At 45.3% G+C, this 14310-nt stretch overlaps 1 protein-coding gene across 1 annotated transcript in view; it reads right to left on the bottom strand.

The window, feature by feature from the left end:
* LOC146783029 (uncharacterized) overlaps positions 1 to 14310 on the bottom strand; it is a 197592-nt gene that overhangs the window by 53292 nt on the left and 129990 nt on the right. Inside the window, exons 3-4 of the mRNA XM_085639492.1 lie at positions 9046 to 9182; positions 1180 to 1327 (exon numbers count right to left, since the gene is read on the bottom strand). Coding sequence (XP_085495618.1) covers positions 1208 to 1327; positions 9046 to 9182 — 257 coding nt within the window. The 3' untranslated portion in view covers positions 1180 to 1207. The remainder of the gene's footprint in view (positions 1 to 1179; positions 1328 to 9045; positions 9183 to 14310) is intronic.

The following is a 14310-nucleotide window of genomic DNA, read 5'->3' as shown; positions in this document are numbered from 1 at the left end:
TTTTTATTTTCACCGTGTCTCTGTTGATTCTTGTTGTGGACTGATGTGAGAATAATATACGAACAGGTATTTCCGATTCCCACCATTCCTGAGAGTACACTGAGTAGCTTGTTCTGGGTTGTCTTTTCATTGGGATCGCCAAGCTAAATCTCGGATAACGAATGGGACACTTATGCTAGCCGGATACTGGGTTCTGGGTTCTGAGGTGAGTTTCTGGTACACCACAATTCACTGAGGTCCTGGGTTTCTACGCATAGTTCTGTGTATAAGCAGAATCCCTGCAACAACATGTGAGGTGATGAACCTTCCAGTGCAGTCAGGTGGTGGGCCTGGGGGTGAGGTGAGTGGAAGAGGGGTATCTGTGTGCAGACACTGCTTACATGTGAGGTGATGAACCTTCCAGTGCAGTCAGGTGGTGGGCCTGGGGGTGAGGTGAGTGGAGGAGGGGTATCTGTGTGCAGACACTGCTTACATGTGAGGTGATGCACCCTCCAGTGCAGTCAGGTGAAGGGCCGGAGGGTCAGGTGAGTGTGGAAGGGGGTTGCTGTGTGCAGACACTCCTTACCTGTGAGGTGATGCACCTTCCAGTGCAGGCAGGTGGGGGGCCTGGGGGTGAGGTGAGTGTAGGAGGGGTATCTGTGTGCAGACACTCCTTACCTGTGAGGTGATGCACCTTCCAGTGCAGTCAGGTGAAGGGCCGGAGGGTCAGGTGAGTGTGGCAGGGGGTTGCTGTGTGCAGACACTCCTTACCTGTGAGGTGATGCACCTTCCAGTGCAGTCAGGTGAAGGGCCGGAGGGTCAGGTGAGTGTGGCAGGGGGTTGCTGTGTGCAGACACTCCTTACCTGTGAGGTGATGCACCTTCCAGTGCAGTCAGGTGAAGGGCCTGAGTGTCAGGTGAGTGTGGCAGGGGGTTGCTGTATGCAGACACTCCTTACCTTTGCGGTGATGCACCTTCCAGTGCAGGCAGGTGGTGGGCCTGGGGGTGAGGTGAGTGGGGGAGGGTGTCGCTGTGTGCAGGCACTCCTTACCTGTGTGGTGATGCACCTTCCCATGCAGGCAGGTGGGGGGCCTGGGGGTCAGATGAGTGGAGGAGGGGTATCTGTGTGCAGACACTGCTTACAGGTGAGGTGATGCACGTTCCAATGAAGTTGTTATTGTCTGGCACACTCACTGCTTACCTGCCAGTCTCATGTCGACTATTGCCGGTTAAAGGGGGGGGTGACTTTGCTCGCTGGTGTCGCTGCTTGATGGACTGAGGGCCAGGGGTCCAACCCTCTCTGGACTGCCCCCGGTGAATTCCGCCCTGTCCAAGCTGATTCTGCGGTTCTATGAAAGAAGGAAGGAAAATAATTAATCTAATGGGGCAGAATGGGCGTCAGGTCTTGAAAACTCCAAGTAATGCATGCACGCCATCTAGTGGTTGGGAACACTTTCTACAACTCACACAGCTATGGGGCTCAAGTGATCCGCCACCTATTACTAGTGGTACGCAAAGATTCGCGAAACGGTAAAAAATCTCCGCAAGCACGCAGAAATTCCGCGAACAAGTGGAATTGCTTGTTCGCGTTGCTTTTTTCTTGTTCACGAACGCTGTTTGCGTGCTCGGGGGGAAATATCTCGCAAACACGCATTTTGAGAACGCAAACAAGTAAAAAATTCAGCGGAAAGCAGAATTTTGGGCAATTCCGCGTTCTCCGCGGAATGCAAAATTACCCAAATTCTGCAAATTCCGCAAGCGGAACGGAATTTACCGCCCAGGCCTACCTATTACTAGCACTTCTCATCAGAGCTATTAGCCATTTAATGGGGTAAGAGCAGCACTTCTCATAGCAGCTGTTATCTTTCTAATGGGGTAGTACCAACACCTCACAGCAGGGTTGCTGTATTATTAATGGGGTGGTACCTGCACCCCACAGTATGGCTGCTGTATTTTTAAAGAGATAGCACCCCCACTTCACAGCAGAGGTGCTGCACCTTTAATGGGATAGTATCCCCATTTTACGGCAAAGCGCTATACCTTGGGTGAGTTTTATCTCAAATGCACTGTCCTGCTAGTAATTAGTTTTAGAAACACCTCTCGGCTCATAAAATTGTGATGATTAGTGTTAGTGCTTCTCAGCAAAGGCTGTATATGTAACGTGCAGTACCAGCACTTCCCGGCTGATATGATATATGTAACATGCAGTACCATTCCTTCCCGGCTGATATGATATATGTAACATGCAGTACCATTCCTTCCCGGCTGATATGATATATGTAACATGCAGTACCATTCCTTCCCGGCTGATATGATATGTATGTATGTAACATGCAGTACCATTCCTTCCCAGCAGATATGATATATGTAACATGCAGTACCATTCCTTCCCAGCAGATATGATATATGTAATATGCAGTACCATTCCTTCCCAGCAGATATGATATATGTAACATGCAGTACCAGCCCTTCCCAGCAGATATGATATATATGTATGTAACATGCAGTACCATTCCTTCCCAGCAGATATGATATATGTAATATGAAGTACCATTCCTTCCCAGCAGATATGATATGTATGTAACATGCAGTACCATTCCTTCCCAGCAGATATGATATATGTAACATGCAGTACCATTCCTTCCCAGCAGATATGATATATGTAATATGCAGTACCATTCCTTCCCAGCAGATATGATATATGTAACATGCAGTACAATTCCTTCCCAGCAGATATGATATATGTAACATGCAGTACCATTCCTTCCCAGCAGATATGATATATGTAACATGCAGTACCATTCCTTCCCAGCAGATATGATATATGTAATATGAAGTACCATTCCTTCCCAGCAGATATGATATATGTAATATGCAGTACCATTCCTTCCCAGCAGATATGATATATGTAATATGCAGTACCATTCCTTCCCAGCAGATATGATATATGTAATATGCAGTACCATTCCTTCCCAGCAGATATGATATATGTAATATGCAGTACCATTCCTTCCCAGCAGATATGATATATGTAATATGCAGTACCATTCCTTCCCAGCAGATATGATATATGTAATATGCAGTACCATTCCTTCCCAGCAGATATGATATATGTAATATGCAGTACCAGCATTTCCTTGCAAATATGATTTATATATACATATATATCATATCTTCTGGAAGGTGCTGGTGATGCACATTACATAAATATCATTCATGTTAAGAAGTGCTGATGATGCACATCACATATATATATATATATATATAAATATAAATAAATATAGATATATATATATTTTCACTGACATAAACATAGGTTTCGGACATGTTATAGTTAGGAATTAGCATTTAAAAAACCTTAGAAATTTACTGAAAAAACCATGGGTTTCAGGAACGTTATAGTTAGTTGGACATTTCACTCGTACAAAACCATTGAAATTCCCCCGTTATAGTTAGTTCAGCTAACTATAACTCGCGCTCCCGCAATGCACTGCTGATGACGTCACATATTACATCACTCATGACATGGTCAGTGACATCACTCATGACATCACTGATGACATCACTGATGACATCATCCAGTGAATGTGTGTTTTTCTGAAAATTAAATATGTTTTAGAAGTGTATATCTCAAGGTCGATGGAAGAATAAATGGGTATATAAGTGTCTAAATGGATGATTTTTTGTTGGTAAAATTGATTGTATAACTGACTGATTAAGTGTATCATAGTGAATACATGGCTTAGTGAGTAAGGTTTAAATATGTAAATATCTGTATCAGTCTCTCACTTTGTGTATAAGTGACTGCATGGGTTGGTGAGTAGCTACAAGAGTGTCTATATGGGTTATTACTTGGTTTTTCAAATATCAGTATGAGTGTCTGAGTGTCTGTATGGTTCAGTGGGGGGTATTACGTAGTGCATAGATGCATAAATGAGTGAGTCACTGTTTGTATGTGTTGAAAACAGTATGTGTGCAGGACTGTATGGGTGGATGAGTGTGTGTATGGGTGTGTTAGTGAGTGAATGACTGTCTCAATAGTGTTTTTTTGAGTAACTACATATGTTTTAAACTAGTATATGTGAGCATTGGTGTATATAAGTGAGTATATGTGAGAGGGAGAGATTGGAAGAGTTCCTGTAGAAATAAGTAGGTATTTCTATAAGCGATTGTTTAAGAGAGAAAGTATGTGTACGTTTCTGTAGAAGTAAGTGTGGTAGTGTGTGTATAACTGTATATCCAAGTAAATGGATGTTTGATACTTTGTTTGCATGTGTGAGAATGTGTGTGAGTAACTCTATAGATGAGTGGTGGTGTGTAACAGGATGTATAGGTGTATGAGTACATATGATGAGTGAATACATGTATGAGTGACTGTATAGGACTGTTGGTGAATGAGTGGATGTGTCTCTAGATCTTGAATTACTGAATAGGTGTGTTGTAAGTGGTATTGGTATGTATGTGCATTGTTTTGAAAATGTTAGTTTGTATTTTTGAGTGTGTGTATCAAAGGTTATATTAGGCTGAGAGGAGGTCTGCCACTCTATCACAAGGATGAAGTCATCCATGATGTCATCAGTGATGTCATGAGTGATGTCACTGACCATGTCATGAGTGATGTAATATGTGACGTCATCAGCAGTGCATTGTGGGCGCGCGAGTTATAGTTAGCTGAACTAACTATAACAGGGGAATTTCAATGGTTTTGTACGAGTGAAATGTCCAGCTAACTATAACGCCCCTGAAACCTATGGTTTTTTCAGTGAATTTCTAAGGTTTTTTAAATGCTAATTCCTAACTTTAATGTGCCTGAAACCTATGGGTTTTTTCAGTGAATTTCTATGGTTTTTTAAATGCTAATTTCTAACTTTAACGTGACTGAAACCTATGGTTTTTTCAGTGAATTTCAAAGGTTTTTTAAATGCTAGTTTCTAACTATGCCTACAGAGGTAGGACATGTGAAGAATAAGCACACAGAAAGAAGAAAAAGAAATGCAGAAAGAAGCAACAGAAGTACTCAAAGACGAAGAAAAGTGCAGGAAGAAGAAGAGATATACAGAAAGAACCAACAGAGGAGCAGAAAGTCCTCCTGTGCCCACAACTTTTTCTGACGGGTACTGGTTGTAACTGAATCTGACTAACCAGGCCTTGAGCCAGTGCTATGCTAAAAGACACTTAGAATACAGTGAAAACACCTACATACACTAGGGAATACTATGCATTGGGGTACCCCTGTGATTACCATGACCTCCTCTGTAAGACCCTAGTACATAATAGGGCAGGGGGATTAAAACTACCTCTCAAAACGCACCACAGGGCGCATTTGCACACTGGTGAAGGGAGGGGGTGCCTGAGGTGACATGTGTGCAAACACGCCATGTGGCCGTTTTAATTTGGGGGATAAAGTCCCCTTGAATCCTGAGTGTCCCTTGGGTCCAACTAGCCCACCAGGTATCTCCAGTAAGCACCACAGAGCTGCGTTGCAGAGAGGTGTAAAAAGGGGCACGGCCTGAACCACCTCTCTGCAACGCAGCGCAGTGGCGCTTACTGGAAGCACCTTGTGGGCTAGTTGGCCCCCAGAGGCCCTCAGGATTGAAGGGGAATTATTTCCCCAACTTAAAACGCTCCACAGAGCGTGTTTCCACACTTCACCTCAGGCCCCCTCCCCTCCCTTCCCCACTGTGTAAACGCGCCCTGTGGCCGTTTTAAGTTGGGAGATTAAGTCCCCTTGAATCCGGAGGGTCTCTAGGGTCCAACTACCCCACTACGTTCCTCCAATAAGCGCCACAGTGCTGTGTTGCAGAGAGGTGTAAAAAGGGGAATGGCTTCTGAACACCTCTCTGCAACGCAGCTCCCTGGCGCATACTGGAGGTACCTGGTGGGCTAGTTGGCCCTCAGGGACCCTCAGTATTGAAGGGGAATTAATTCCTCAACTTACAACTCGACAGGGCGCGCGTTTGCACAGTGGTGAAGGAAGGGGGCGGGGCCTGAGGTGACATGTGTGCAAACACACCCTGTGGCGCGTTTTAAGTTGGTGAATTAATTCCTCTTCAATTTTGAGGGTCCCTGGACTTCCAAGCGGGTATGATATATATGTAATTTGCAGCACCAGCACTGGTCTCAAATGCCAAGCTTCAGGCTCTTCTGGCCCAATGCCAGCTCTGGCAGCAGGACTTGGCACCGGTTCCACGGATATCCTTCAAACGAGCACCTACGAGGAATGAGCTCTTGAGGTCAAACTGAGCAGAAACCAATAAAATGCCTACAATGGACCTACATCAGCAGAACCCCACCCAGGGTCTACCTGTGAGAATAAATAGAGAAATAAAGAAGAAAATGAGCACCTTTGATAATAAAAAGAGACTTTCTAAAGCCAGGTGTCCCCTGCACAAAATCAAGGCGTACCCATGTAAAGAAATGTCTGTAATAGGACAATTACTAGCAAACCAATGGTGACAAGATCTACACAACACCCAACGCCAACAAAACACTAGGTAACACCCAAAGTCTGCTGATGACACCAGCAAAGCAAATGGCCACAGTCCATATTTACAAATACCTAGCATTGATCTGTGAAATAACTAAACAATACCCACTCAACATCTATAACTAGTCAACACCCAAAGTCTACATATATCAATCCTTAAGCAATTCTAACACTCTGCCACAGGTAACAGTCAGAGTACCCCCAATATCTACCATCAATATGAGTAAGAGGACACCCCATGTCTACAGCCAGTCAATAAACCCCAAAGTCCACATGTTTCAATACCTAGGCGCTTCTTACCTTCTACCTTCGATAACAGTCAGAGAACACCCAATGTCTACAGCCAGTCAAAGCCCTAAAATCTACAGGTATCAATACCGAGGCGCTTCTTACTCTCTACCATCGATACCAGTCAGAGAACGTCCAATGTCTACAGCCAGTCAAAGCCCAAATCTACAGGTATCAATACCGAGGCGCTTCTTACCTTCTACCTTCGATAACAGTCAGAGAACACCCAATGTCTACAGCCAGTCAAAGCCCAAATCTACAGGTATCAATACCGAGGCGCTTCTTACTCTCTACCATCGATACCAGTCAGAGAACGTCCAATGTCTACAGCCAGTCAAAGCCCAAATCTACAGGTATCAATACCTAGGCGCTTCTTACCCTTTGCCATCTATAACAATCAGAGAATGCCCAATGTCTACAGCCAGTCAAAGCCCTCAAATCTACAGGTATCAATACCTAGGCGCTTCTTACCCTCTGCCATCTATAACAATCAGAGAATGCCCAATGTCTACAGCCAGTCAAAGCCCTCAAATCTACAGGTATCAATACCTAGGCGCTTCGTACCCTCTACCATCGATACCAGTCAGAGAACGTCCAATGTCTACAGCCAGTCAAAGCCCTCAAATCTACAGGTATCCATACCTAGGCGCTTCTTACTCTCTACCATCGATAACGGTAAGAGAACGTCCAATGACTACAGCCAGTCAATACCCCCAAGCCTCCAGGTATCAATACCGAGGTGCTTCTTACCCTCTACCACTAAAAAAATAACAATACCAACAAAACACACTAACACCAATAATTTTACAATAATCCAAGACGATTAATGATACTGGGTGGAAAATCCCCAAAGTCTGTGAGTGATGGTATCTGGACAAAACGCACAATGTTCACATTATACCCAACGACAACCAAAAATAATAACTACAGAAACTAGACTCTTTGTCAAGGAGAATACCTAGTCAACACCTGCAGTGTACCAATGACGATAGTTACCAATAGACACCTTTAACAATAACTAGGCAGGAGTTAGCATATATTGATGACTCTAACCACCCTGTATCCCAAGGACATTTATGACGACCTCATGGGACATTTGTATTCAACGGCTGCTCATGATGCTAGCTTTACATCCACCAAAACCATTTAATAGCCAAAGATATCCTTCGTCTCAGTGGTTGTGCCATTTTATAAATGGGGACTAAGCCAGAATACCTCACTTTTCCCAATGCTCCAAGCAAGTCCTAACCCCCAGTACCTTCCTCTGGACACAGTTTATGCCGCATTCACCCGAACACTGTCCATCCATTCTCAGGTACAATCTAAAAGCAAAAGCACCTTTGGTCCTCAGTGTAGCCCCACAACCCCAGCCAGGTGCTTCCTACAGAAAGTGGTAGAGCACACCAAACATACTGCACACTTATTACATTTCTACTATTTCAAGATAATAGTTAAGACGTATATGAAGGTAGGGATGCAAAATATAGTCAAAAATACATAGGGGCTCATTTATGAGCCCCTGCGTCACTTTTGCGCCACTGATGCGTCACTTTTTGTGACGCACCACTGGCGTAAAACATGCGCCATGTTGCGCCATATTTATGAAGTGACGCATCTAGGTAGATGCGTCACTTCGTAAACCCCTGCGCTACATTATACCTGCGCCAGGTATAATGTATGCAGGGTGGGCGTACCCCTGCAAGAAAGGGTCGTAGGAGTGGCGCAGCGAAATCTATGAGATTTCGCTGCGTCACTTCTAGGACGCCAATGCGTCAAAACATTACGCCTGCCTCATGGCAGGCGTAAGGGTGACGCAGGCCCTTTCACATGGGGCTTGCCCCATGTGAAAGGAACATTGCTGGAGTTGTGTCAGGCTTCCAACACAACTCCAGCAATGTGCCACTTTTTGCGCCGACAGATACGTCAGTTATACTGACGTATCTGTCCTTCCTTGCGCCATGATGCGTCATATTATAAATATGACGCATCATTGGTGTCGCAAGGTGGGCGCACAGAGAAGTGACGCATCGCTGCTTTCACGCAGCGATACGTCACTTCTCATAAATGAGGCCCATAGTGTTTAGTTAGAAATGGGAAATGATCAGGCAGTAATGCAGAACTCTCCGTTATCTAATTGTTGACTCCTCCAGCGACGAAGTGGCTCATTTTCTTCTGCAAACTTGGCCTTCCAGTGCCAAAATCCTTAATAATCCCTACTTATCGTCACTCACTGTGGAGTCATCCTCCCATTAGAAGCAGCTCTTAAGATCTCTCACTTGACAATGGACTTACAAATTTGCTGTTGCCTGTGAAGACGGTGGTGAGGCCCCTGGTCTGGTGGGTGGGTCGAAGGGACTTCCCTTTCTTCAACTCCTGGATCAGCTCCTGGTTGGCCAATGGAGACAGTGGGCAATCCATGAACAAAGGACCTGCAAAGACAGAGGGTAATATGCTGAGCAATGTTGAGAAAAGACTGGATCTATGAAAAAGGTCTTAGAAGGGGCTGCATCAAAAAAGAGATATTTAATAGGTGTTGCGTTGTCAGAAAGTCACGTGTCGAGTCCACGTGAAGAGTGCATATTGATTCCATGACACGTGTAGTGTTAAATGAAAGCAGTGCGTTAGATGTGCCACATGCTACCCAAATGAGGTCATCACAAGAAATGGATGTGATGAACCTGCCGAGATAGCACTTGGAGTATCAAGAGGGAGAAGCGCGATAAAATTACCACTCTTAAGTTTACCAAAAGTTGAACTTTCGAAAGAAAGGCACAGAATAAACCTACCACATATTAACTACTGATGCGTGTAATTTTAAGAGAAAGACGTTTGATAAGCAAACCACATATTAGTCTACGAAACCTGAAGTATGAAGAAAAGAAGATGTACTAAATCTATCAAATACAGGTCTACTGAAACTTGGAGTATGAAGAGTAAACAATAGAATAAACCTACCATATATTAATCTACTGAGACTTGTAGAATCAAGACAAAAAAGTTGGACGAGCGAACCACATATTGATCTACCTAAACCTGAAGTGTGAAGAGAAAATCTCCTCGCAATACGTACAATGTAGGGGTACGCTGCAACCGGCGAGGACGAGGACAGCGAGGACGAGGAGAGACCAAGGTGAGGAGGAGGGCAGCCCGGAGACGCTAGAGCAGGTGAGTGTTTTTATTTTCTGTTTTGGGTGTGGGCAGGGGCAGGGACGTGGGCACGGCAGGGGCTAACTCTTCTCTGCCACAGAGTCGGAGTTTTGCCTGAACTCCGTGCTCCCCATGGAGCGCGGCGTTGGAAATCCTCTGGCGGAGCGGAGTTCGCCACCCGGGCTTAGTCAGGATACCCCAACCCCCTAAATATTGTCTTATTTTAATATTTATGACACCGGACCAAGTCCAAAGTCCTAAAATGGATGCTGCAACATTTCTCTTTATGATGTGGCCAGCCAATCCAAAAATGCTCAATTTGTCATTTTTCCCTCAGTAGTACCTCAGTACTCTCTTGGTCCTCCCTTGGTCCTCCCTCGGTACTCCTTCGGTCCTCCCTTAGTACTCCTTCGATAGTACTGCATTGGTTGATAGCTATACATTTTGAAGCTTAGTTTCTCTCAAATGGGCTGACCAGATTTTCAACAAATCTTGAAAAGCACACTTTCTGGGTAAAGATCCTACTTTCTGCCAATTTTGGGGCAATTCCGTTCAGCACTTTTGGCTGTAGCTCTGCTCATTTTGCAAGTGGGAAATTGCATGGGTAAAATGTATTTTTGGAACCCTTTTTACTGGACCCCAGCTTGATAGATCGCCCCGAAACTTTCAAGGAAGGAGCAGAGGTGGATGAACTTTTCTTTCTGGAAGGTTTTGTGAAAGTTCGTCAAACGGCGCCAAAGCAATTAGCAAACCAAAAAACGCTCTTTTTATGGTAGCTAGCAACTGCCCCAATCTTTTTGGTATCAAGAAGTGATCCAGTTAGCAGTGTGTACCCAGTGATCCAGTTAGCAGCATGTGCCCAATACCTGATCCCATGCTGCTTTGCCTATGTGTTAGTCGGGAACCTCCGAGTTGTCTTGAGGCCAGACTCTGAGTCTCAGAGGCTCCAGCTTTTCGGTTGTGCGACATCCATTGATCAATCTCTCATGGTAGACCTGTCCCCTGTGCCTTTCCAATATTCCGTATGATTCTGTGTTAGTGCACTAGGTGTGGTGTACAAAAACCGTATACTGCTTTATGCCACAATTATTGCTATGATGACATAGCAGGAGGTGCACCGTCAGCATGCATGTCCCATGATACCTCAGTAAAGGGCCACTGTGAGGTGCTTCATGGCCATGCAGGGATGTTATGTTATGTTTAAATATGCTATATTGATTTATATATATATAGCGTATTAATCACCCCAGAGGGTATCCCGGTGCTTGGGCTGAACTGTAGGTTTGTGGTCCCTAAGGTGCTTATACGAAGAGCCAGGTCCTCAACTTCTTGCGGAAATCAAAAAGTGAGGAGGAGGCTCTGATGTGTGGAGGGAGGTCTCAAGAAGTGAGGAGGAGGCTCTGATGTGTGGAGGGAGGTCTCAAGAAGTGAGGAGGCGGCTCTGATGTGTTGAGGGAGGTCTCAAGAAGTGAGGAGGAGGCTCTGATGTGTTGAGGGAGGTCTCAAGAAGTGAGGAGGAGGCTCTGATGTGTTGAGGGAGGTCATTCTATGTCTTGGGTGCAGATGTAAGAGAAAGAGACGTCTCCAGTTCTGCTTTTATGGATGCAGGGAATGTGTGCAAGTGAGAGTGAGGCATAGTGTAGATGTCTGGTTAGTGGGTGAAAGTGTATGTCGCTGTTTAGGTATTCTGGTCCTGTGTTGTGTAGGGCTTTGTGTGAGTCCAAGAGAAGTTTGAATTGGCTGCGCTTGGGAATCGGGAGCCAGTGAAGCTTCTTGAGGTGCTGTGTGATGTGGGTGTGGCATGGGAAGTCGAGTATGAGTCTTGCCCCTGCGTTCTGGATGTTCTGGAGGAGTTGTTTGCAGATTCCGGCGTAAGGAGTGTTGCCGTAGCCCAGCCTGCTGATGATGAGTGCTTGCGTAACTGTCTGGTGTTCTGAGGCAACCATTTGAAGATTTTTCACAGCATGCGTAGGATGTGGAAGCACGAGGCACATACTGCATTGAGTTGTGCTGTCATGTTGAGTTTGTCCTCTAGAATCCTAACTCTGACGGCCACCAGCTGGAGTCCCATGTGGGGGTCTTGTTGCCGAAGACCAGTGCTTCTGTCTTGTTGGAGTTGAGCTGCAGGAAGCTGGTTCGCATGCAGCCTGCTACCATGGTCGTGCAGTTGGTGAAGTTGGTTCTGGTGGTGGTTGTCTTGTTCGTCAGGGAGAGGATGAGTTGGCCGTCATCGACGCAGGAGATGACGGTGATGTCTTGTGATCGGATGGGGTTGACGAGAGGGGTTATGTATATGTTGAAAAGGTGTGACTGAGGGGCAATCCCTGTGGGACTCTGCATATCAATTTCTTGGTCTTTGGTGTGAATGGTGGTTGAGTACGATAAAGAGTCTAGTGTAGAGTCTGGATCCATCTGGAAGGTACCACTAATTGTACCATGTGAAGCTGTCCAACTCCAGTCCTTACGGTACCCTCAGTGAATAGGAGGTCTTCAGCCATTGAAGCTTGACTGGCAGACGGTGGTGCACCTTCAAGCGCCTCAGAAAACATTCTTACATTGTGATTTGTAATCTTTCGGAAAATGCATGCCGGGCATTCCATGACTCACTATCATGAAACACCTGATTATTGTTTTTTCCACAGACTGATGCTAACTCAGCGCAGATAGCTTTAGTGCTGGCAGATACGGTCCGGCGATATCTGTGTTATTAAGTCTTCAGCCTCATCGTGTTATCAACTCCTGCCTTGGCCTTACCTGGCAAGCAGGTCGGTTTACGGCTCTCAGACTTTGTCCTCCCACCACATATTCTTGGAGTGTTGTAGATGTGCGAGGTACAGGAGAGGGTGCGGAAGATAAGATTGAGGCCCTCAGGTGTACCTTGAACTGTGATCAGGAGGTATGAATTTACAACCTCAATGGGGTCTTCAAGCCTGTTTGTGGAGCTGAGGCAGAACAGTGACAGGACTCTTGCTTAAGCAGTCCCCTCTCTACAATTCTAGAAGCAAACCTTCAGAAGGTAATACCAGCTTCAGCGACTCCAGTCTCAGACATACGGATGGACCGACGGATGGACAGATGGATAGACAGACACAACACATATAGGGCTTCCTCAAGTATGGCACCGTGCAAGAGTTAACTGTACCCTCTAAAATGGAAGGGCGTAGGCAGAGGTCCATGATGGGACCTCCAAAGACCCTCTACCACTGAGTCACCTGTGAGCTGCAGGCATATAGCGCCCCCTCCTGCACTTTGAGTCGTTCAAGTCCAACAACTTTATTTGGTCAATCGAAAATGCACAATAAAATCACAGCAAAAGAGATTCCAAACATCTTATCACAGTACATCCATAGCGCAGTCTCGCAATAGATACCGTGAACAACTATACCCCCTGTTTAAAAAAGATACACAAATAAAGCACCCAGTCTATCATAAAATCCATTTTAAAATTGAGTTTTAAAACTCTAACATTTCTCAGGGTAGGCAGCATAGTTCCTTCTCAGTATCAGTGCTTGTGTGGCCAAACTCAAAGCGCAGCAACAAATCAGCGGAGAATGAGGTCGCGAGATAAAAATCAAGCACTCCTGGTGATTATAAAAGGGTTTTCCACTGAGGATGGGAGGAAGAAACTGTGACCTAAAAGAAGCATATAAAGTGCAAAAAAGCATAAAGTACTTGGTTAGTCAACCAAGCACTTTATGCTTTTTTGCACACGGGCTACACGGTAAATTTGGGAACCAAGTACCTGAAAAAAGAAAAGCCATAAAATATTTTTATCTTATTCCCTCTCAGCCGTGTGGGATCAAATCTAAGCTCCAGGTCCTTCACCCATGTCAGACAAGGCTCCATGCTTTGAGTGGTGGAACATGGAAAGTATCATTGGACTGTTGCTGAACCCAATCCTTGCCCAAGCCTGGCTTCCTCCTTGTATACACTAAATGTTTCCTTTACCAGGTTCCTGGAAAGGGAGGGGGTCTTGGGCGGGTCATCAAAATAGTCAGTCAGTCCCAAGTTGCACAAGGGGGTTTTAATGCACTTCAGACAGGGAATGGCTAACATATTGCTCTGTGCGAGACAACCTTTAACTATACTTTGGGTAAGGCCCACTTCTTCGGTCGTCCAAATTTTGATCCACAGTTGGATGGGGGCCAGCCCTACCTTGTCTTCCAAAAACCTACCTCGAGTTCATTATGAGTAATAAAACTTGGGGTGGCTTTGGGAGTCCCTAGTAACCTATTTATGAATGTCTTTTCTGCCCCCCTGTAGGGTCGTGGCTGTTATGTGCCCCCAAATTCCTGCTCTGTATATGCCCGCACTAAGGGCCAGATGGAGCAAGGATTTTTCCCGTTCACAAATGTGCCGATTCGCAGAATCAGCCCGTTTGCAAACGGGAAAAAGCCTTTTGGGATGTAT

This window comes from Triturus cristatus, chromosome 12 (assembly GCF_964204655.1).
Source record: "Triturus cristatus chromosome 12, aTriCri1.1, whole genome shotgun sequence".
Classification (NCBI taxonomy): Eukaryota; Metazoa; Chordata; class Amphibia; order Caudata; family Salamandridae; genus Triturus; species Triturus cristatus.
The sequence above is the reverse complement of the archived record's forward strand: the minus strand, read 5'-3'. Positions and strand labels throughout refer to the sequence as shown.